At 37.3% G+C, this 26094-nt stretch overlaps 1 protein-coding gene across 1 annotated transcript in view; it reads left to right on the forward strand.

Moving 5' to 3' along the window:
- The window catches only part of LOC149075679 (uncharacterized), a 63756-nt gene that overhangs the window by 17985 nt on the left and 19677 nt on the right, over positions 1 to 26094 (forward strand). The window contains exon 2 of the mRNA XM_089243168.1: positions 21968 to 22333. Coding sequence (XP_089099294.1) covers positions 21968 to 22333 — 366 coding nt within the window. The remainder of the gene's footprint in view (positions 1 to 21967; positions 22334 to 26094) is intronic.

A 26094-nucleotide genomic window follows, 5' to 3' on the forward strand; every position in this document is an offset into this window, starting at 1 on the left:
CATTTGATTGGACAGATTAGACAGTTTTACTGTGTACACTGCTTCTCTGATACCGTTGTCAATTATAATTCAGGTTTGATGAGTGATATGGTAGTTGGTCTCTTTCGTTTGTTTCTTTAATTGAATGTGAAATGTGAGCATTAATTCCACGCCCCCCTCGTCCACATCCTGGAGCAGAGCCCCTTGACTGAGATCTTCGGTGGGCCCCAAAGTCCCTCTATGGAAATTTATACCGTGAAGGAAACGAAATAACGGGAATCGTTCCGGGCCTCAGCACTAGAGCCCTGTGAGCAATACATTTGTCGGGGCCATGCATAATTTTTTCAAAGCTAGGGCTAAACTGGTCTGATAGTAATTCGCAATTACACTAAAACCCCCCTTTAATGGGCACCCCCCTCAAATGCGGTCGTTCGTCTTTTGCGGCCAAATAGTAGTAATTTTCTCTTGTGCAATAAAAGTATAAATGTTAAATCGCTGATTAACAGCCACCCCTCTTTTACGGGCGAAATTTTTTTTGTCCCGTCTGTGTCCGCAAGAGAGAGAGGTTTCACTGTAACTGCTTTCAATGTTTGCCTCCTCCCTATGTAAAGAAGCACCATCGGCATCCAGAATGGCCTAGCCTGTCCCAATTTTCCTTGGTGAATATTCGCGTTCAACACGTAGCAACTGCTATGACCGTTGGTGTTCATCGTGTAGAGCCCGGGGACCACATTCTTGTTAAGACTGGGCCCAATGCGCACCAAGGTTGGTTAAGGGCAAGTAGTGTGGCCACTCCACCATCAGCAATGATCGTCAGTGGTGAAAGGTATTGGAATGCTGGTCGAAAATAGGATGACGAGTACATTCCAGCTTCCAACCCCAAGTCATAGGTACCGCTTCTCTTCCCGATCCTCCAATCTGTCTGTCCACACATTGGTCGAGGAACGCCAACAGTCACATCACGGAGAGCGTTCTGGAAGCAAATATTCGCCAAGGAATGTTGGGCCAGTGTGTAACCAGCCCATGCCGCTGTTGCTTCGGGGGAAGGCAAATATCGGAAGCAAATATTTACGAATGACTTTTGCGCCAGGCTTGACACGAGTGTGGCCCTGACTTTATGTGTGACAGACGGATAGAAAGATCAAGCAGGAAGGTGGTACCTTTCACTTAGGGATGGAAGATCCCGGTCTCTTTGAAAACGTGCCGCGGGCCATTTGAGTAATCTCTAAATGTGTCTTGGGCCATTTGAGTGATCTCTAAATGTGTCTCGGGCCACTAAAGGGATCTATAAATATGTCGCGGGTCACTTCAGTGATATAGGTATGTGCAGCGGGTAGCTTGAGTGATCTGTAAATTGGCTGCGAGTCACTACAGTGATAAGTAATTTCAGAAAAAAATTTAAATTATTTAAATTATTACTTTTATTAAATTATTAATAAATTATTTTTTGCCCCTTTTTAACCGGGGGTCCCATTGGCCACTTTAATTAAGATGCCACTAAATCACGAGTTGGTTGGTCACAGGCTTCGAGGGTCAAGTTTCAATTTTTCCCAATGTGTCTGAAAGTTTATAAGACTCCTGGTCTTATACAAGGAAGATCGTGCTTTTGGAGAGTGCGGGACACTTAATTGGCTAGAAAACATATCGCAGGCCACTTTAGTGATCTGTAAATGTGGTCACTTGAGTAATCTGGGAATGTGTCCCACGGACTACTTAAAGGAGGTGGAACTACTCGTGGGGTTAGTTAAAGATATGTAAATGTGCCCCAGGTCACTTAAATCATCTGTATTATACTTATGGTCACTTAAGTGATCTAAGAACGTGCCGTGAGCCAATTAAGTTATCTGGGAATGTGTCGCGGGCCAGTTAAATGATGTGGAACTCTCTCGTGGATCACTTACTTGGTAATGTGCCTGCCGCTTAGTTCATTTTTACAAAACTAGGTTTGAGGTTGCGGGCCGCATAAGATGACTTCCAGGGTCACATTGGCCCGGTGAATGCATACACACCCCTAACTTACACCTTTTGCAGATTTCAAGGCGTTCCCAATCTAGCGTTGCATCTAGCGTTAATTCAAATCACATTTGGCCCCCTTACAAAAATGCTAGTAACGGCCTTGTCCAAGGCTACGGCTAGGACTGCAGCATGAGTGTACAGGACGATTTTTCTTTCATGATATAAATTAATTCTAAAAGAGACGTATGTAAATATGATCAGGGACCTGCCGAAAATCCCATCCTAGGGCCCTGCTGAAGGAGGTAAGGGCCATATCCAAGGAACTCTGCTTTACTGGTCACTATAAATAGGTAGCCAGTATGACCTTCCCACACATCTTGCATAAGTCCTTTTAGGCAAGGATTGTTTCACGCGCCTCTCCATGGTAAAGTTACAGTGTGGGAAAAACAAAATTATACCGTAATAGGTCATAGTAATTGGTCATTGGTCGCCGAGCTGAGCTGTTATGTGGTTGACCCATGGTCGTCCCCTCACAGGAATACCTACTTAATACTGCATATATTATTTCAAACTGAAGATATCATTTTTTGTGATATTACGGATAATATAGCCCATACATGCTCAACCGGTACTTTACCGCACACCTACTTCGGTAATATATCGCCATACGGCAATTTCCAACCAGTGGGGTTGGGTGGGAAATGAAGGTGGGAATGAAGGAGGCTATTGGTGGTCTCCCTAGGCTCGGTAGATAAAGAATTTGTTTCTGATGTACTTGGCTGGATTCGAACTAGTGGAACTCGACGGTGACCTTCATAGTGGGAGACGAACATCTTATCATTGCGCCGCTTAGACGCCATGCTCAATCCCTGGCCCACGGGCCAAATGTGGTCCTCGGAGTCATCTGATGTGGCCCGCGATTCCCAAACCTGATTTTGTAAAAATGAACCAAGTGGGCACGTTTTCAGATCACTTAAGTGACCTGAATTGAATTTTTACATCACTTAAGTGACCTGTGGCACATTTACAGACTCGTTTGTTGGTTATAGACAAAAAGTAACTAAGAAAGGCGTCATTTTCCCCCCATGGTTAATAAGTTTAAAAAATGTGGACGTTTTGCATCTGAGAATGACCGAGAATGAGAATACTTCCGGGTGCGCAGAAAAACTTCCCCATTATTGTGTAAGATAACATGTGTGATATTTTTCATTACACACAGATATCGAAATTCTGTGCGCAGCGAAACAATAGGTCTGTGCATGTGAAATGAAAGAGAATGTGTACTATCTAGAAAATAAGAAGGATCCTTAGCACGTACCACCAAAATAGCTTTTTTTCTTCAGCTCAGCAGGATATTTTGGTCCACCAGGGGGTTCGAATGTGTAATTATTTGCATTCCCGATATGCAAGAGAAAGCGTAACTTAAAAGCCTAAACTTGAAAACGAGGACGCATGCGCGCATCGTTGGCTGTTTCTTATATATGTTTACAAAAAATGGCACCACCAGTAAACAACAATTATTTTCCAACCAAAACAGAATCACACCTCCAGTGATTTTCATATGGAAATTGCTTCGGACTGGATTGGGGAGTTTGTTTTTTATTTGGTGCAAGGACCATCAACGTTATACGACCCCAAACGATGATCAAGCCGCAATGACTTTTGGTATCCAGGTTGGGCCCACGAGAAGGAATACCACATTACAATACCCCGCATCATCCTGGTTGATTACACTCATTGCAAAAGCGGCAGAAAAATATATTTCTTTTAGGCGAAGTGTTGTTGAGCACTCTCTAAAAGCACCCTTTACCACCTTTGCTATTTCGATTAGGCCTCACATTCTATAACCAAAAATGCTTTTTTGTTTAGGCGTCTTCTATATCCCCTTAAATTTTGTTCCATGAACTTAGAATCACCCTGTATAGGTCTCTATAATCGAGCTTTACTCTGCTTTAAGAACGATCGAGGACATGGGAAATGTAGCCTGGAAACTAATAAGAAAATCTTAGCCATAAATTCTTTTTGACGTATGGATTTCAGATTGATGATTTTTCTTCCTTAAAATTTCTAAAGCAATTTACGTCGGGAATTTCTACGTCTTTCCTCATCATCCTCCGAAAAGTTTGGGAAAAATAAATTTTACACTGCAAATGTCTCGTAATCCTTTCTATCGGACTGTGTGTTGTTTGCGTCAAAAAACATAACATACTGAGATATACTTTCTTAACAGAAACATGGGGAAATATACGACTATGGAGGAAAAATACAATGTGAAAGCGATGTTTCCGTCTATTTCGTGAGCTTAAATCGAGTGGAAAATTCTGTTTTGTTCTACTTTTCCGCTTGAGATGCTTTAAGGTCTCAATCATTTCTATTTTTTCGTTCCCGGACTGGTTTTCGACTCGTTCCGAAAACTTTTTATTCCCGAGTTTTTCAGATCCTTTGTCATCCTTTTCCCATCCGTGAACATTTTTCATTCTTCTTTTCGTACTGGTTGACGTTTGGAAAATGTTTTCATGTGTTCGGACGAAGAATACGTGGTATTTTCGAGAGATTTCGCCCTCGAATGCGTTGTATGCGAGTATGGAATGACATACGTACGGGTTTTTCAGTCTCACAATTGTCCAATAGTCAATCCCCTAAACCATTTGTTAACTAACAGAAATATTTCAAATGTTGTTATACATGAAGGGTCCTCAAATTTTAGGAGAGTGCGGGCCAAATTTAAGAGAGTGGTTTGAAAACGGGTCGCGGGCCACTTAATTAAGTGATCTGAGAGAATGTTGCAGGTGATATGTAACTATACCGCGGTTCGCTCAAGTGAACTGTAACTCTGACGCGGGTCCCTTTGATGAGCTGTCAATTCACCGTTCACACAAGTGATCCATATATATGTCGCAGAACACTTTTAAGTGACTGTGAATTGCAAATATTTCGCGGGGCACCTGTCATCTGGAAATGTAGCGGGGAATACCAGCTATCTGGAGCATCACACGTTGGTCACTTAAGTGATCTAAATGTGCAGCGGGACACTTCAGCGATCGCGAACAGCGCGCAGGTCACTGAAGTGATTTGTATGTGTCGCGGGTCATTTAAGCGATCTGAAAATGTGTCGCGAGCCGCTTGAGAGATCTGAAACTGTGCTGCGGGTAACTTGAGCAATTTAAAAATATGCCGCGGACTGCTTAAGTGTTCTGGAACTTTACCGCATGTTACTCAAGCAACATAAAGAAATGTTGCGGGTCACTTAATAGTTTATATGCAGTTTAGTTCTTTTTTTTTACAAAATTTTGTTTAAGATGACTCCTAGGGCCGCATCTGCCCCAAGTGCCATAGGTTTAGCTTATATGCCCTAAATTATCTCAAAAGCGTTCGCCTCTAAAGAACTTAATATTTAAGAAAAGTTTCTATATTTTTTATGGTACCTGGGTCTTGTAAGTCACATTTGATTGAACATATTTCATGTACTAAAAGGTTAAAAAAGAAACCTAGGACTGAAATTCAGCGAGTTATGAAACAATGAATTTTGTGAATTTCAGGCACGTTACTTGTCAGAAAACGATGCATTCCAACGATGCATTACAAAGAGGCTGAGTAAAAATTTATACCGTATTACCCCGCATCAGCTGGAATGCCGGAAAACATCACCAACGTTTCGGGAATGACCATATTTCTTAAATCTGAATCACAGATTTTGGAAAATTCTTAAATACCTTTATTATAAAAATTCATTGAATTGGTTGAATAAATAATGTGATCCTTATCAAACCCTTGCTTTTTCCGGCATACCGGTAACGCACCAGAGACCCCAACATTAAAAAATCTGGTGTCCCTCCAGTTTGGCGGTATGTCGCCCATGTCCACGACTGTTCTTAAAGCAGAGTAAAACTCCGGTATAGCGACATATACAGGGTGACCAGGCTAAACGTATTCAGATGTAGTGGATTTTTCTGAGAGAACCATGCATTCTAAATTAAGAAAGTACTGTGCGTTGATATATATCTTCCAGTTTCTACAATATCAGTATTTAATGTTTCAAATTGTATGAAGTTAAAATTGAAAAAAATAATTAAACACCTTATGAGAGATGGAGATTTTATTTTGAAGCCTAAAATAAATGAGAATTAAGTATAAATACGATTTTCACGTTATTTTAATATTGCAATACGTATAATCACGGTTAATATTACGTATAATTTACACCATTTTTGACGTTGCCTTTACGCTAGGCCTTATTTAATTTTCTTTTTCAATTAATTTTCATAAAAATTTTTGTACGGAACACAAATATTTTTGGAAATTAAAATCTAATAAATGCCATGCTGTTTTTTTTTAATTTATTAACAAAGGAATTTGATTTTTTGAGACGTTTCAAAAATTAAATTTTCAGAAATTTTATCCTCATTTTCGATCTGAAGTTTTTTTTCAACAGCATGAACAGAAATAATTAAAAAAAAAAAGATTTTTTCTATAAATTTTTTGGTCACGTGGAATATGAGGTTTCCCGAAATCATAACAACTAATTATTTTAATTAAATAAAGTTACACAAGTACAAATAGAAGGCCACAACAGGCTAAATGCCCAACGTGGCTGAGAAATAGGTGCCCATAACAAATATAGATGTCATATATTTCTAAAATACAGTAACCGAATTAAAAATGCAATTATAAAAACTATATATAAATGATGAAATATTATACAATGCCCGTAACAAATATTTATGGTCGACTTATTGTAAGTATGGATAGAGCTTTTCGATTTTCCCCAACATGTTCATCGTATTTCTTTTTAAACGTGTCAATTGCGTTAGAATTTTCTACCTCCGGGGAAGTAAGCTCTATTCCATTTTATTTACAACCCTATTAGATCAAAAATTCCGTGCGGTCCCACGACCTAGAATTGTCTCTTTCCATTCGATACTTGCTGTGTGTCCCTTTGTCAAAGCACTTGATTGACGGCGTAATTAATTTATATTATATAAAAAGTTAATTAATTGCAAATTCGCATGCAGTTACAAAGAAAAACATACTAAATCAATGCCCGATTTTTTAAAACTTCTCATATACGTTATTTCAGTAACCAGTTATCATACATAAAAACATTATACGATTGGATCATAAATTGGAAGGCGGTCAAAAATGTGTTAAGTATTTCTTCCAATTCTATCGCTTTTGTTTCGAATTTTAATGCACCATTTAAACCATATGCAAAAAAAAAAAAAAAACTTTCTTCAAACTCGTTTAAATTCCGATAATATAAAGCCATAATCCTCGTGAAAAAAGTTACTTTGTCTCATTCTTTTTCACTTAACAGAATACACAGACGAATTCTCAGTAATTCAAAATAATAGGAAGCTCAAGAAGAAAAGAATTGTTCTTCTGAATTACTTTTATTTTTCTGTGTCAAAAATAACGAAATAAAATCCCAAAACAAAAAAAAACTAAACCCGATGAAATGGAAAAGATCAATGGGAATGCTTCTTTGCTTGCTTCCCTTCAAGTCACAAATTGGAAAATTAGAAAATTGCGATCACAATGAAGTTCCTCAGGTCTTCCGAGAGAAATCCTTGTCCTCTCTCTCTCTGTACAGACTTTTTTTTGAAGTTCAGTCAGTCATGATGATTTTGGAATTCAAGACCGCGTCTAGTTCTTTTGGGAGGAAAAAGGTAAAATACTAGACTTCTCTTCCGTTTCTTATTTTCCTCTTTTAAACGAATTTATCGAGCACTTTAAGGACCGTTCCATGGAAAAAGAAAAGGTTCTTTCCTATGCGTCTTTCTCTCGAATTTAAATTCCGCACCTGGTACCTCTCTTTTTCCCACATCTTATAATATAATATATTTCCCCTTCCAACTTTTAAGAGAAGAAGCCATGAAGGGAAATTCATTTTACGCTGAATTATTTCAACCCATTCGGAAGGATTTGTTTATGCCCATTTTTTTACATTTAGAAAGATTGGCAATAAATTAACAGAAATAGGGGAAAAAAAATGAATATTTTACAGATGTAGGTCGTAAAAAAACCCCTGCATATGATGTTCGATACGTTCTTTTGGTGATTCATGAATACATATAAAAAAATTGAGTTTTTATATACGGTGGAGGTTTTTTTCCTTCCCGGAAAGAATGAATTTAGGGCTAACCAAAGAAATATATTTTTCCCATTTGGACGAAAGAAACTGTCATTGTTTCCGAATCTATACTTAGGTATCACGCGATACGGCGATTTGGCGAAAGTTTTCGACTCGTTCTTCTTGCTGAATGTTACCGAAAATAAGTATTCTAATGGAGTTATTAATCATCAACTATGAGGTTAGTGGAGAAAGTAAAAAAAAAAATAATAATAAAAATAAATAAAAGTGTATCGTTGGAACTGAAAACCTTGCAACATTTACAGTAATTGAGCGATGGGATTTCGTTTCGGTGAATTCGCGCTTCTACTCGTGTTTCGTTTTTAAGTGGTTAGGATTGAGTTTTGCGAACAACTTCAGCGAAGAGCATTAATAGCAATTGTGAATCATTGAGAATCAATGAAAAATATAAATTTTTCATACAAATGAACATTAGAAAAAAAAAAAAAATAGAATGAGGCTGCGGCATCACACTGGTCACGTTTGTTGCCGCTGACCACACGGCGATACGACCCGTTTTGTTTGAACCGAAACTCATGTATATGTTAAAACTCGAAATCAGTCAGTTCACGAAATGGCCAATTTCGTTGAATATTGAACCGGCCAGTGTCCGACTTTCGGGGACTGGCCAGCCAGTTCGAGAAGTGGATGAGGATCCCTATCCAAAGTTAGATAACAAAAGACATGATTCTGTGTCATGGCCAAGTCGACATATTTTTTCGTGATAATTATCCGGTCATTTTTTGGCCAAATAATTTACATTTTTTTTTCTTTTTTCCCCCTTTTTAAAAGCTCGAAGGGTCTCCGATTTGCTTACTTTTGATTGGAGGATGCTGACGTCATTAACCACACTTTATAAAAATATGACATATTCTTAATGACATCTTACTCGGTGCACCGAAAACGGAAAAAAACTTTCGCTAGTTAGTGGGCACCTGAACTGACATTCTCCCTATTAATAAGTCCCCTACAGAGCCACTTTAGTGATCTCTAAATGTTTCGCGGATCCAATTGATCTGGAACTATGTCACTCATCTCTCAAGTGATCCGTAATTATGACGCGGGTCACTTAAGTAATCTTGGAATGGGCAGCGTGTAACTTGACTGATGTAGAATCACACTGGGGCCACTTAAGTGCTCTAAAACTGTGCCATATGTCACTCAAGGGATCTCTAAATGGCTACGGGCTGCTTAAATGCTCTGGAATTGTGGCACGGTCACTTAAGCGATCTGTAAATGTGCCACTTACGTCATTTTTTTTTCAAAATTAGGTTCGAGAGGGCAGGCCGCATCCAGATAACCCCCAGAGCCACATTTTCTCCGTGGGCTAAGGGTTTACCATGTATGGCTTAGACCTTAGGAGGATGGGTTGCAATGAATTTCTTAGAAAGAAATTTCGAGTTCTTCAAATGGGATTGAAGTTAACAGAAATTGATTATAATGACATATAAAGGTATTTTCTTTACGTTTACGCAAAACGAAAAAACGATTGATGTTTAATTAATTGCCTGGAAATGTTTTTTAAATGAGTTAATAATTCTTTTTTAGACATCTAAACCGAGTTTTAAAGTCGTCAGATAAAAATTTTATAATTTTTACCATTTTTTTAGCTGTTCGTTATAAGCGAAGTCCGTTACAGTGCGGTTCTACTGCATCTTCTTATTCTTAATATGCACCAAACTACTCTAAGACACACATTACTGATCTATAATAAGGAAACAACTGGGCTCCAAAGGAAGCCAGTGAGAGGTTCTACCGTATTTCTTTACTATACTGTGTTGTTGATCTGGTATAGAAATTTGAAGACGTATTCATGTCAGTGGAGTATCATTGGGTTTTTTAAATATTTATTCCCATGTATACTCAATTTAACCGCATCTAATTCGTATGTATTCTCATTTATTCCTTTTTTTGCAAACTTATACGATTCATCATTTATTTTAATTTTGCGGGGAAAACAGTAAAAAAAGTAAAATCTAAGCTGTAAAATGATTATAATTGTGTTATTTTTGTAAAAATTACAGTTAGTTTCCGATATTCATTACGTTAACGGCATTAGCCTTGCTTGCATAGTTATGAATGTATACGACGCGTATTGGCAGGTCTGCAATTTTGTAACGACCCCTAACAGGGTTGCTACCGAGGGGTGTGCACAGACAGTGCAACCATGAAAAATATATAATTGTTATACTATTTAGTCTATGAAGGAAAGACATTTTTTAAAAATGACTCGTGCTCTGCAAACATAAATCTCTGATTAGCATCTCTCAATGATGCCATATAATCCGTGAAGGTTTTTGGGTAACACAACATCAGCTACTTTTTTCCCTCTCAATGACAAATGTTCCTTCAGAATATAGTAAATATTTCTCGTGATGAGTGCTCTGAATTCAAAGATCTGTAAATTACCCACTTTTGGATTGACATTTAAATTTATTTCTCTCTACACATACAGTACACGCACTAAACTACTGACACGCAAGCACAAACTTGTCTTTTCCTTCATATGCCAATCCCAGGCAATTTGTAGGTCGGAAGACGGCCTGCAAAGGCTGGAAACCGATGAAAACGCTCAATTCTGGTCTGGAAATACATTGATTTTATACGCGATTTTACGTCCATACCTTCTCTTTAAGACCCTGTATAAGCAGTACAATTCGAAATAGGTATAAAAAAATATTTTTCTCGACTTTCAATACGTTTCATTAATTGTGGAAAAAAAACCATCAGTTCAAAAATAAGAAGACGAAGAATCATTCATTTTTAGGGTTTATTTGTAATGGATGTCTTGCCAGTTATGGTCTGGCAAATGATTTAAAAAAAATGAAGTTGTCTAACCTGTATAGTTGCGTTTAAGTTTGAAGCGCAGTATGTGTTTTTTACTGGATTATCTGCGCTTACAACTTCGTTTTTTTATTTTCCGTTTGTTACTCATTCGTCAGTATCCATTGATGGATGACTCTATCAAACAGCTCTATTTTGTTCTTGTTCCATGAAGAGTTCCTTCAAATCGCTTTTTCGCGTGAGTTTCTTAGAGAAATATGGGAGGGGGGGGGGGGGGGGCAAAAAAAAAAGAAGTATATAAGAGTTTCATGGTTCTTACCAAAAGAAGAAAGTTACTAAATTTCTGTATTTAGATCTTAATATATCGAGTTGAACTGTTAACGAGTGTGTTTTCGTCTTCACTTGTATCCGAAAACCGATGGAACGTAGCGAAAATACACGAATATATTCGTATACAGATACTTTCTGAAAAAAGTCATCTGATTTGAATTGTATTCGGAAAAAAAAAACCCCCATACATTTTTGATACGGTTGTAATTATGTACACCACACGTGCTCGATCCCTGGCCCTTGGAGTCATGTGATGTGGCCGCTACCTCAAATCTAATTTTTAAAAAGGAATTACGCGGCACATTTGCAGATCATTTAAGTGAGGCACGACACATTTACGGGTCACTCAAGTGATCCGCGGAACATTTACGGATCATTAACCCAGATTTCAGTACGTTGTACGTCACAGGAAGTGGAATTCTTTTACCTCCTGATTATTTTTTTTAAATAACCTCATTGCATAGATTAGACATTTTTCTATAACGTAACATATTTTTTTACAGTTTCAGAATCAAAATTGCAAAATATATTAATTATTTTCAGCAGGAAATGAACGAAGTTCGATTTTATTTTTTGAAATTTAAATACCAGAATAGGGTCTTTAAATAGATGGTTGAGGGTTAAGTAAACCGCGACGCAGTTCCGCATCACCTAAGTGGCCGACGGAAAATTTTGGTATCACTTAAGTGACACGCGGCACAGCTCCAGATCACTTTATTGACCCGGGACATGTTTTCAAACCTATGAAGCGGGCCACACTCTCAAAAACAGTAAGCACCCTAGCTGCATACAAAAAGAGTTAATTTTAACATAAGGTACCAAAAATATTTCTACACACACACACACACACACACACACAATGAAAATGAAAATCATTCAAGGAAATAACATTTTATATTTGTGCTGAATCAACGAATAGTTTTAATCCAAATAAATCTCTTAGAGAAATCAATGTAATAAAATTTGAATGTAATCTTATTTACCCTTTTATTTGAGAGAAAACAATAGAAACACAGTTTTCGGATACAAATCGTATACTTACTTATCTTAATTACGAGTTACTTTATATCCGCGGCGTTTGGAATTGACGGAAACAATTTGAACTTATTTAGGGGGGAAAAAACAACTGAAACGAGTATTATAAAAAAACCATATATATATATATATTTTCAATTCCCTTAGAATTAACAAAGTTTCGAATTTTTTTCCCCTCCGTCGATCCAGTCGAGTAATAAAATTGATTGCTTTTAAGTTGTTTTTTTAAAAATAGTTTTCAGGAGGGGAAAAAACAACAATAATTTCCTAAAGTGCCCATTTCAAGGATTTGTTTTTATTGTTGAGTTTTTTTGTTATTGTCTTGAAGAAAAAAAAAACAGTGAACATTTTACTCCCACGAGCAAACAACTTAAAGTACAGGGTGGGCAAAAAGTCCGTAGAAAATTTAAAGATGAATAAAAACCGGAAAAATAAACCGAAATAAAAAAACGGTTTGCAGGGTTAGCTTTTGACAGTAAAAAAAATCACTAAAAAAATAATCAATAGGTGGCGCTGGTACGAGCGACTTCGGTGGAAATATGCAAATGAGACGGTTATAAGAACCTGCGCTCCTAATCCACAATCAGTTCACCGTTGTAAGCCGTGGATAATACTGCAATGTATTATCCCCTGTGGTGGTGGTCATGGGGAACACATACTGCTGAAATAAACGATTTGGAGGCATTCAGCTTTTCGTTACTTGCGTATCTTTTATTTAACTTGTGTACATCAGCGTCCCCTATCGGCTATTTTTTTGAGTTTTTTCCCGTCTTAAAAAATTCCCGTGACCTAGCGATGCTAAACTTATATATCGGTTATTTTTCCGGTTTTTATGAATTTTTAAAGCTTCTACGGACTTTTCGGCCACCCTGTAAAAGGATAAAAATTTCACGGAAAAGGCAAAATATTTTCATTCTTCAAACACCATGTTTTGGAGACGATACCCACGGAGGGACATAGACTTGGTTGAAGGGGGGGGGGATGCAGAGAAGAGCCACGAGTGTCCTCATTGGCACACGGGGATTGAGTTATGAAGAGGGAGAGAGACTTCATTTTTGGAATGTGTTTACATTGAATGAACGCTGGTGTCGGGGGAGACATGATCGAAGAATTCCAAATTTCCAACGGGAGGGATAGGATGGACAATGAATAATTAATATGCCGTCAATCGACGGTTTTGACAAGGGGACACCGGTATCGATTGGTAGCCGCTGTGGTGGTTAGGATCCAAACCAGGCCCGTCATTTGGGGGGAGCGGGAGAGGGGTCTGTTGCCCCCCTGGATTTTGAAAATACACTAAAAATGGTATATATATATATATATATATATATATATATATACAACACAAACCCCCCCCCCCCCGGAAAGAGTTGAAATGACGTCCCTGATCCAAACCCCACCGTCGCCACTGTGGTGGTCGGCTGAAAGATGGTTTTCGGTGGTTTCTTCGGTTTCTTCGAGGCACAAAAATGTGAGCCGATCTACCTCCCCCATTAAAATGTCGCACAGCAGAGAGCAACTGACCTACAACGGTATACTATTCAATAATTAGACTTCATGCCTAGTTAGAAAAATTGATAGCAGATAGCAGCATTATACGTAACAAACACTCCAACATGTACAAATTCGCTAGAAGTTCCGCAGGGGACTCTTTTTTTTTTTGGACGAGGTGCATGTCTGGTTTAGTAGTATCGATTGGTAAGGGAGAATCCTAGGTTGTGGTGTCGCAGGGAGTTTTTCTCTAGTAGGGTTATTAATAAATGGAAGAAATACAATAAACATGTTTGGGCGAATCGAGAAGTTATCCATACTGAGAATTACTGAGGTGTACGATTAACACCTCATTTCTGAATTTTCCTGTTGCTGGCACTTACATAAGGTTTTCATTGTGATGTTGGCATTGGGAGATAAATTACTTTTAGTAAAGTGTTTTTACCTTAACCATGAATCGCCGGCTCAAGCTCTACGAACTTTTCGGATACAGAACAGAATGAAGAATGTTTCTGTGATAGAATTACGTAATTTGCTTCCATACAGCACCCCCATTAGCCAAAATTTGAACTGAATTGTGTTTGTGCATTTTTTTTGAGAATAACTTTTTTGCAAACCACATTCAGATGCACAAATTCCTTCAATTTTGATGAATTTTTGGTGAATATTGGGACACCTATACAAAAATCTCACATTTATCGAACATATATTTTTTGATTTGAATTTAAATTACAGGGTGCGTATTGCCCCGTTAATAAGCGCTAAAGAATTTAATATAGTGGTGAAGTTTTTATAAGTTGCTCGCGCGCGGAAGTACTTTGAATGTAGTGCCATCTGTGTGTTTTCGAATCACTAATGAAAATTTTTAATGTTTTTGGACCACGACGTAAGCTGTTTTGAGACTGTTTTCAGGAAAAATGTAATATTTCTCATATATTTTAGTTCTATGCACTTTGACAAACAACAGAAATATATCCCCCTCAGTGCACACGTGTTGGCGGAAAAACTAGCATGTGTGTGAATTTGTATACGACACTAGCTCTAGTGGTGATTATCGAACTAATTGTTTTTTTCGCTTTTAATTCTTTCTCATTTCCAGATTTTTATAGGTTTTTTTGGTTGCAGGTAAGGCTGTAGACAGCTCAAAAACACACGAACTTTCATTATACAAACTGTGTATTTTATTAAAATTTTTAATTTTACGATGTACATAATAAGAATAATTGACAATGTTTTCTATCCGGTATGAAGAAATCACCTGTAATATCGATGAGAATCTTCATTACATTTGGATTGAATTCGGTATTTTTAATTAAAACAACTAATTTACGGAAACTATCTCATGTATTTTAAAACTTTTAAATTATGTTTATAAACGGGGAATTTTAAATGGAATAATGAATAAAATTATAAAAATTTAAATGCTATAAGATTAATTACAGCATTCCCCGTATTCCACCATAATTATTATACCAATATCTTGGTAAAATAATTATGGTAGAATACGGGGGTTGAGAATGTAAAAACTTTGAGGAGATGTAGAAAATATCAAAATTTATGTGTTAATTAATATATGTGGAAAAGCAGGGTAGAAGTGCCAAGCTAAGGTGATAGGTTCACTATCTCTACAAGTAGGCAACTGAAACTTTGAAAAATTTCTTGAAGGGAGCTACAAAGTTATGACGTATAAAAGACACTAAGGCATCAAAGAGACATCAAATTCCCCTTATACGGTGAAAATCACAATAGCTCCTGCTTCTGATATTCGTGAATCTCTCGGTCACTGTTTTCAAAAATCTGTGTAATCAATCCAATGCCGACCAGTGACAATGTCGATTGGTGCCACGAGTTTAATTTCTGAAGCATATAGACTATAGAGTGCGGGTATACGGCACCTCCGAGAAACAGGCTTTCTTGTATGGTGCGTTTCAGGTTTGTTCCTGCGCAAAATTATACTGCGCGTATAGTCTAGTACACTTACACTTATAACATACATCGGGGATATAACATACGGTTTTGTAATACCCGTATTTGGTTGGCCCATTCGTTTTCATATATTTTTATCTGTTATTTCACCACTTCCGCTTAAACTATACCCATACACTGGGGATATAACATACCTAAAATACTCATCTAGTCAAGAAAATTATTCATATTACTGAGAAAACATACGGTAACATTATCTGTAATTACTGTAACATATTGTAATCGAAAACGTGGAAAAACGAAGCCGAAAACTGCCCTTATCTGTACAACATGTATCCATATGCAAGTGATATCACGATGCATTTTTTCACAGTAAGCAGTAGAAATTTTTAAGATAACGAAAAATTTGTTATCGAAATAATTACATTAACTGTAAATACAGTAATTACATTTGCACTGTAATAGTCTAAAGCTAAAAAGTGCAACCTGTCGGTAAAAATATAATTATTCTAACAGTAAAATTATGTCATATTTAAAAAGATTCTATGTCTTTCTACGCATTTCTGTGAAAACAGCATTGAATATGATCTTCAAATTATTGAATGTTTTCTTTTCTGTAACTTTTGGATCACTTGGTGATGAACGAATGTTGTGCTCTGTAAAAGCAGATAAAAATCCGCAGTGCTTTAAAAGCGTCAAAAATCTCTACTTTGAAAGAACTCTGCAAAGACATTGATTGATGTGACAAGTAGAATTCATGATCATTAGTTTTTTTTTTCATTTGTTGTATAAATGCTGAATAAAAACCATTATCGTAAACTCGAATAACATCAGTGAAATAAATTAAATTAAAAGAAACGTATGATATTAATATGCATCTTATATGTACTGCAGGTATGCATGTCTTGTATGTACTTCACAGCTCCAATGAATTTTCTAAATTCCTCAGCAGATTTCAACCAAAAAGACATATTCATTCTATATTAAATTTAATTACGTACTGCATAAGCTTATTTTGTCCGGGACAATCCCAACAATGCACTTTATGCATACGTACAACTACTATATAAGCTCAAGATCATGCTTATAACATTCTTCACAAATCACCACCGGGGGATTGACACTTCTCAAATCACCAAGGGGGTATGCTATAAGTGAACTCGACTGCAGTCAACAAAGTCATTTTAAAATGAATTAGTCATAAAAAATTCCCATTCTTTTAAGAAAAATTCTGAAAATTTTCTTAATTCTTAATAATATTCTATATTTTGATTGATTTCAGTTAAAAAAAAATTGTGAAAAAAGAATTTAAAACCCATACCGATATAATTATCAATTATTGTTATTATTAACTCCAAATATTAAATTTTTCTGTCACCAAATAGCCATCACCGCTCATTAATTTAACATATAAACATATAATGTTTTTCAGTGTGAAGAGATTTGTTTATGGTTATGCATATATAAAAGGTCCTTTAGAATAATGTTATCTCTTCCCGAAAACAATACTGGAAAACGATTTCCGTCAAAGGAAAAATCGATAAATAATTGGTATTTAATAGATTCTCTGCGAACGGAGTGAGTTATTGTTTGGGATAAGATATTCATAAGCTTATTGAAGGAAATACCTTCAGAGAGCTGTTGGCATGGCATGCGAGCGGACCGTTTACTTTATGCAAACGTAGATTGCTGCCAGAGAAAAGAAAAATTGCTCGGAGACTATTTGTCTTTCTGTGTGTGTGTTTATATTAACTTTCAGGAGAAAACTCATTAACTAACTCATTTAATTAGAGATGTATCATGTAACCGATTCGCCTCCAGTCCCCTGGCCCATCCGTAGTTTGTCCAATTAGTAATTTAGAAGAAAATTCTTGCATATAATCATCTATCTACTAACAAGTTACAACACCGTGCCTTGATAAATTACGACCTTTTGCTGATTAGAATCTTTTTCTCGTCCTTTCTTGATAAGGATAATATTCTTTAGCAGGTAAGTTACGGAGTCGGAATTGGCTTCGTAAAACTATATCGATTAGGCAACTTCGTTATCAGCCACATTCATGAACTTTACGACTTCGATGGCCTGGATTTTTATTTTTATAAAATATTATGTCAAATACTTTGACCATCGTTGATGCATCCAACACGTTGGATATGGATCCAATTTGAAGTCTCGAATACGGTGTGGTTACCGTGACTTTTAACGGATTTTCATCGCGTCCACGGAAGGTGATAACTCTGTGTTTACGAATTGGGGATCTGAAAGACAACAGCGTCAACTGATTAGTATAGGAGTAGGTAGTAGAGTTTGGATAGATGACTTTTTTTTGGCATAGCGGGATATAAACTCATGGAGAAAAGTTGCTATTTTCTATTTTCATCAGCATTGTGAATCGGAGTTGAAGTTAATGTTTTACCATCCGTTGAAAAAAAAATAAGGGAAACTGACGAATGTACAGTAAACGTTCCTGTAGAAGTCAAGAGCGACGAAATATATTGTCATACTTATACAAGGTGCTTTCTACGAGTAAAATCATAAAAGGAATCGAGAAATGCAGGTACAACAGAAAAATAATTTATTATTTTCTAAAATATCTTCCCTCAGATGATAAGCAATGGTCCGATCACTCATTCCACTTTTCGAAGCAAATAGAGAAGACTTTTTCTGGAAGCTGTCTCAGTGAACCCTACACAGCTGAAATGATTAATAAACACTGGGCAACATTGAAATTACGTCTGACATGAATATATGCAGTTTCGAATTTTTTGACTCGTTGAACACGAATATCACCATAAAAATGTTTTATTGGCTCTGCTGTTTGAGATATTACCATGCAAATTGTTAAAAAGTGCTTTACGAGTGTCTATGGACAATGATGACATTGCCGACGTGAAAATCCAACAATAAAAGTCCGATATGAAAATTGCACAATTTCGAATGATTTTGACCTGCTGAACGAGAATATCATGATGAAAGAGTCTATCGTATTTTTTATTGGAGATATTACCATGTTAATAATGAATGAACTCTACAGTTATATGAGAGGCTTATAGAGAGATATTTGGGAGGTTTCTATACATTTACGTTAATTTTTTGCGTATTTACGTTTTCGTATTTAGCACACAGAATTACATAGGAGTTGACTGTTTTTATTTAGGACGCAGAAAAATTTTCAAAATTTTTCTCTAATGTACTAATTTTCCCACGGAACTTTTCCTTCAACTGTCGGAAACAAGCAGAAATCACCTGGTGCAAGATCTAGACTGTAAGGGTTGTGGCATGATCTCAATATTGAATTTACATAATACGTTTTAAAAAGTTGTGACAACACATATCGGAAAAGCGTCGCGAAATGGTAGAAATTTCAGTTGTGAAGAATTCACTGGGAGGCAGCTTCATTAGAAAAGTCTTCTCTACTTGTTTGGACAACAGAACCATTGCATATCATCGAAAAGAAAATTCTTTGAAAAAAATAATAAATGATTTTTTTGTTTTACCTATATTTCATGATTTTTTACGATTTTGCTCCAAGTTCTTATGCGTTTAGTAATTTTTTTTCTTTTGACTCATTAAACACAGGAGTGAGAGATACACGGCTTTTTTTTCTCAGCCCAAGATATTCAGGAAATATATTTTCTAGATATTATGCTGAGGCATATACCTGTTTCCTTAATAACCACAGGAGTGTTCCGTACTCTGTCACGAAGCTGGGCTGGAAGAGATCCCGGCAACGGGATAAGTCCGTTAGCAGAATTCTGGCGTTCATTCATTGTAAAACATATAAGTTATTATCGTATCGTCACCTTGTGTATAATGAAAACCTTGTCTTCCCATTGAATGGCAAACAAATGGGGGTAATTCTTTTCTCTATATAGAAAGTAGATCGTTGCCGATTCTTTTCTCTTCAAAAGTTGTAATACGTAGATGAGATATGGTGTTTTCAATCTAAAATTGTCAAAAAGTAATTTTCCAAAAAAAAAAAATTGATGTACCAGGTTTTCATTGTAAAGTGACGATGTGAGATAACGCTAAGTGTAATAACCGCACAATGCATTGGTAATAGCAAAGCACACACGTGCTGCCGATCCAGCCGTTATTGACTTATACCTAGAGAGTCAAGGAAATGAAAAATGGTTACGGAAAATGTGAAGCACATTTGGCAAAAGTCAGGGAAAAATTCTGCGGGGAAAAGGGGACTTGAGATCCGTTTGGAAGGCTAAGATTTTTGAAACTATATTTCTTTTTTCCGGAGTTTTGGTCAGGGAAATTTTTGAATTTTTTGGTTGGGGAAATGATCGAGCAGATATTGCTGGGATTATTGGTAGGGGTACTCGGAGCTTAGTTATCTCATGTTGAATTTACAGAATTTACAGCTAAGCTTAATCGAAGGTTCTTGACGGAATTTTTCTGATATCACCATCGTCACTCTTTGTCATAATGTTAAATACTTTTTCACAAGAAAAAGTAAACGTAATTTTAAACTTTTTTCAAAATAAAAAAATGTTGAAAAAAAAGCTCCTTCTCAATCAAAACCACAAATTAGAGCATCAGGCAATCTAGGCAAAAAACGTGTTGTAAATTATGGCGCCAATTTTAAATATCACGCCAATTGTCGTCCCTATACGGACTAGGATCGGAGAATGCTGATACGGTAAATGTGACAAATCTGGTTATAATAATTGGTTATTATGAAAAATCACCGAGCATTTCGGTTAAGTTTGACAAATTTTCCTAAATTAATCGCTTTACCGGAGATTATTCATAGTACCCAAGCGCGGATGGTAAATTTGATAAATACTAGAAAATTATCACTTTTGCAGGTGACACACCAACGACACAACACCCAAGCGTCGTGTCGTTGGTATACATCATACATGATCAACCCATGGTCAACGGGCCAAACGTAGACCACAGATTCATCTGATGTGGCCCGTGCCAAAATAACCAAACCACTGAAGTTGTTCACGATAGATTATCAAATCACTTCTGTTGCTCGCGGCACATTTCCAAACCATTTAAGCTGCCAACGGCGCATATCCATATCATTTATGCGACTCCAAGCATATTTCCAAAGCACTTGGAACACCAGCGACGCACCTCCAGTTCACTGAAGTGGCACGTTGTACATTTTCATATTACTGTATACTTAAGTGGCTGGCAACGCACTTACAGACTACACTTGAGTGGTCCGCGACATATTAACGCTTCAATTAAGCGGGCAGAGGAATTTTTATAGGTTACTCAAGTGGCTCTGGGCAAATTTCAAGATCACTGAAATTGCCCACGACACATTTTCGGATCACTCAAACGTGTCCCTCAGCGCACTTCCATATCACTGAGTAACTCTTCGTACATTTAGAGATAACTCAAGTGGTCTACGGCACATTCTCAGATCACCTGAAGGGCTCGAGGTACATTTCCAGATAACTTAAGTGGTCCGTGGCAAACTTGTCGGATCATATAAGTGACTCGCGGCACATTTCTAGTCCATTACAGCATCCCGCGGCACACTTTCAGATTACCTGAGTGGAGTGACTCGTGGCACATTTCTAGATAACTCAAATGGTTCAAGACATGTTTCGAAACCAATGAAGTGGCCCCGTACTCTTCAAAAGGTTGAGCACCCTTGGTTATACATAATAAACCGTACTATATGATACAATGACAATTCATACATGTATTGTATCATTATATCGGGTACGATCATAAAGTTTATTATTATATCGGGGTCCGACTATATTCATCACACATACTAGACTCATTTGTAATTTTTTTTCATATTTATCTAATTCACCAATTACAATAGGGTATTATGAGAAGTCACAGATATATTAGTTACAGATAAAGGCGATAAATTTCAAGCATTCATCAAATTTACCAACGACACTTAATTATAGTGTGGTTGGCAATTTTGTTGGTAAATTTTTTTTTTGTGTAGTCACCGGTAAAAATGGTATTTTTTAGTATTTATCAAATTTACCAACGAAGCTTGGGTATTATGCATATTCAACTGTAGAAGTGAGAAATTTATCAAACTAAGATGATTGGTAAGTATGCATCGTAAAACCGGTTATTTGTGCATAATAACAGATTTATCGCATTTACCGTAAACAATGCTAAACTTTTGCATTTTCATGCAAATTGGCTGCCTATCTTGATTCGATACGATCTGTAGGGCCTCGTGGCAAGAATGAAGTAGGGTTAATTTTTGGATTCGTAGTTGTGTTAGATACCGCGATATTCTTGTACAAGGTATTGTTAATTGAATCTGTTGTTTTTCATTCCAATATCTCTCTCTGTTGCTTAATAATTTAATCAACTGTTTCGTTCATTAGTGCAAGGAGTTGAAATTCGACGTCTCTCCGTACCGAAATGGGTACAAAACGGAACCGAAGATTCCGTGGTGCTTGACTGCGATTATTCGTGGAACGAGAACGACTTGCGATTGGTAGTGAAATGGTTTTTCGAGAACAACACGGAGCCCGTTTACCAGTGGATTCCCGAACTGAATTTACGACATACTTCCGGAATTTTGAAAAACAGACTCGACATGGATTTCAGCGTGAACACTGTGGACGCTTATTCGAAATTTCGTGCGTTGAAAATTCCCAGGCCATCCACTGATCTCAGCGGGAGGTACACGTGTCTAGTGACGTCATTAGCAGGGCAGGATTCCCGAGAGCAAGTCATGACAGTATTTGGTAAGATCTCGTTTACTCATTAATTTGCCTCGAAAATATTGATGTTAGGAAGAAAATTCCCGCGTAGCTGCTCCTAAAGTATTCGACCTGTAATTATTTTTGACGCGAATACGTCTATTAAAACATATCACTTACACTGGATGTATCCTTAAAAAGTTTCGTAACGAAATGCTTTAGACGCTCATATCTCAGGAAGTATTCAGAATATATCAGTGTTTTTAATGTCTGCGGGTAGATCTCGTGTTACGGAAAATACAATATACCACTCTGGTTTCAATACCTTTTCCTGTCTGGGTACCAGCCGTGTGGCCCCCTTTCGTAACGAAATTGTTTTACGCTATATCTCGAGAGAGGTTCACAACGTAAATAGAAGCCAATGGTGTCGTGAGATAGATATTCTCGAGTCGAATCCAAGTCAGTGCCTACCATATGAACTGGGTTGTCAGAAGTCTGTACCTTCCACACGATTTAACACTTTGCGGTGGTATGTCGAGGTGTTCTCGACATAGGTCTGCATCAGGGAACAACAGTACTTCATTGTTACAGCTGACCCTTGCGATGATAGGTAGGTCCTGTGAATTTCGGCTTATCAGTAGGACTACTGAGCTACACAAAACATGAAAAGAGACAAACATTATTATTAAATAACGCGATCTTCACGTATTCCCAAGGGATCAGCATGATCCGTCCAGGGAATTTATTAGTAGACATCCATCCCCGAACCATGATTCGAACCCAGACCTGCACAGTGAGAAGCTAGTTCCCTAACCACTCGACTGCCAGGCGACTTCCTGGGTCCTTCCACATTGTGGGGAGGTGCTATGAAGATGAACCCTACTAACGAAATGCCGACAAAATACTTTCTGTACCGCAAAGAGAAAAGGCACAAAGAACATACGGGCCCATGATGCAGCCTACTCCGAATTTTTGACGAATTCAGGCCTTACATCTGAAGAATTTTTGAAGTAGCTCATCATTCAAATCGCGTCCTGGTACAAAGGAATGGTATCCACGGAAGAGGGTTCCACGCATGATCAAGCGACACGGAAACCTTAAAAATACCAGAGAGCTTAAAAAGGAGAGAAGTTTTTTGTTACGGATACTCACAAAGCTGTTCTTTGTTTTGAATTTTAACGAGGTAGCGGCGTTTAAAAAAAATTCAAGTCCACTTGGAGGAGAATGTGCAAGCATGTGAGTGACCAAAAGAATGACCCGGTGAGCGAGAGACGAAAAACAGCGACATAGAGGGTGTGAAAGAGCATGAGAACGACCGGAAGAGTGAACTAGACGCCGAGGCATATTATAGGCAAACTTTGTATAGCCCACAGGCCACAAGACGAAAAAATCCCCCTCATCCCGTGCAAAGCCCTCATCAGAGTGCCCTGAAACTATGTGGTCCTTGTCAATTGCTCACATTTCCATGTAGAAAAATGAGGCATTTGCCCAAAACGGCACCTTATATTTACCATAGAGCAACTTATCCATTATCGTGGAGTGCCCCTATGCACCAGAGAAGGGTGCTTGGCAGAGTCAAGATAGCCATGGGATAGTTTATTAAAACATCAGGCAATATCTCCCATTTTCAATTCAGGAAACAAAATGAGTGAAACAGTACTCAGTGCTTGATAATTAATAAATACCCTACGTTGGAAAGCACCGAAGATGTGGTTCTGCTTTGGTTGTAAAACAATTGTTTATTGCTGGTGTAGTGGTGCCATCGCTTGTAAACATATGTAAGGAAAATAGCCAAAGATGCACGCGTCCTCATGTCCAAGTTTAAGAATTAATATCCCTACTTCAACGCTTTCGCTTGCGCAATTAATACCTAAATAATTACACATTGGAACCCCTGCCAGTTTAAAAAATCCTGGTGAGCTGAAGAAAAAAATTTATTTCTGCGATACTAAGAATCCTTTTTATTTTCCATATACTTTGCACATTCCTTTTAATTTCACCTTCACATACCTCTTGTTTTTCTACGCTCAGAAATTCGATATGTGTACGGCATGAAAAATATCATGTTATACAATACGGGGGAATTTCTTCTGCGCAGCAAAAACTCAGTGTACAAGGAATATTTTCATTATTAGTCATTCTGAGGCTCTAAACGTCCATTATACAGTAATTGTAAACTAATTAACCATGAAAAAGGGTGCTTTCCTCAGTTAATTTTGTCCATAACCTACAAACGGGTGAAAATAAAATTTTATTAGAAAAAAAATGCCTCCTTTGAAAAATTTCGTATATATACAGTACAGGATGTGCTATATCTAGAAACATCATTAAATTGAAACCACTTTTCTGCCACCAATCAAATAAGAAACACAAATGTTATCATTCTTCGATTGGAATAGAATATCGCTTTTGGATCGGTGTTGCGTGAAAAAAAAACCAATAACAAATATTTTTTGAGCAATAATATAAATTGAGTTATCAAGTTTGCTGCAAAACTTTAATAACTAATGTTCGTGTGTAGTAGAATAGCGTTGGTAACAACCGTGACCGTGATTCGAAAGGAACTGTTTGATTCCGATTTTATATGCTTTTGATTAGTCACAGGAAGTCAACGAGGGCCACAGTTCTCGAGTGTGTTCCTAACGTTATTCTACTACGCGCAAACATCAACTGTTAAAGTCTTGCGTCAAACTTGATATTTCAATTTTTACAGTATTGCTCAAAAAATATTTATTAATATCATACTATATTTGTTTTCTTCATGTAGGACATTGATCTAAAACCGGTCACCAGTTCCAATCGAAGAATCATAACTGTTGCGTTTTTTATTTGTATAGGTGGCGGAAGAGGTTTCAATTTATGATATTTCTGAGAGAATAATACATCGTTTACTGTTTATATACCTAATTTTCTAAAAGGCATAATTTATCTAAAGGCTGATAAAATGTTATTTTCACCCGTTTGTTGGTTATGAAAAGAGTAACTGAGAAAGGAATAGATTTTTCATGGTGAATAAGTTTTTGACGCTTAGCGTCTGAGAATGACTGAGACTGCTGTCGCGTATATTAGAGTTTTTTGGTGCGCAGAAGAAAATTCTCTATATTGTATACGGTAGTATGTTATTTTGCCATTCTGCGCAGATATCGAAGTTCTTTGAGCAGGGAAACAGGTCAGTGCAGGTGAAATAAAAACCAATGTGCTGAAAAAACAATCTGAAAGAAGACAAAGTTATAGGACACATTTCATGCATGAATAAAATTTTTTCTTTCCCTGCGAGAATCTAGTTGCTCATCTTTCTGCCCCCCTCCCATCCTAGAGCCAGACCCCCCTCCCCCACACTGCATTGGGGCGTCCTCTATAGTGAATTTTTAGTGTAAAAAACGACAAAAATGATAAGATTTGTCTAGGGCCCCCGTGATAGAAAGCCCATGCCACCCCAACCCTTGTAGGGGGTCATGGTGCTCACTTAAATTATTGAGGTTGGATGCTTGATTTCATACCCAGAAGCCATTCACGGACAACCCAGATGAACAGCCTATGATTAAATAATTAGCATCATGGTTATTTCTGTTTAAGCATATGTCAGAGTTCTTGTGCACGGGAGCTCTTATTCTAGTGATGGTTATAATCAAGGCTCTTGATTCGTAAATACGTCTCCCAATAGGACGACAAGGCTCTAACCTCGTGAGTTTAAACCATGAGTTCAGTCGGGCATGGCACAGAGATCCACGGCCCTTACATCCTGCAGTAGGACCCCTAGCACGAGATCTTTGACGGCCTAATAGGTCCGACTATTCACCCGCCTC

The sequence above is a fragment of the Pholcus phalangioides genome, unplaced genomic scaffold, assembly GCF_987345545.1.
Source record: "Pholcus phalangioides strain wild (caught in Gottingen) unplaced genomic scaffold, Ppha-v1.0 ptg000015l_1, whole genome shotgun sequence".
NCBI lineage: Eukaryota > Metazoa > Arthropoda > Arachnida > Araneae > Pholcidae > Pholcus > Pholcus phalangioides.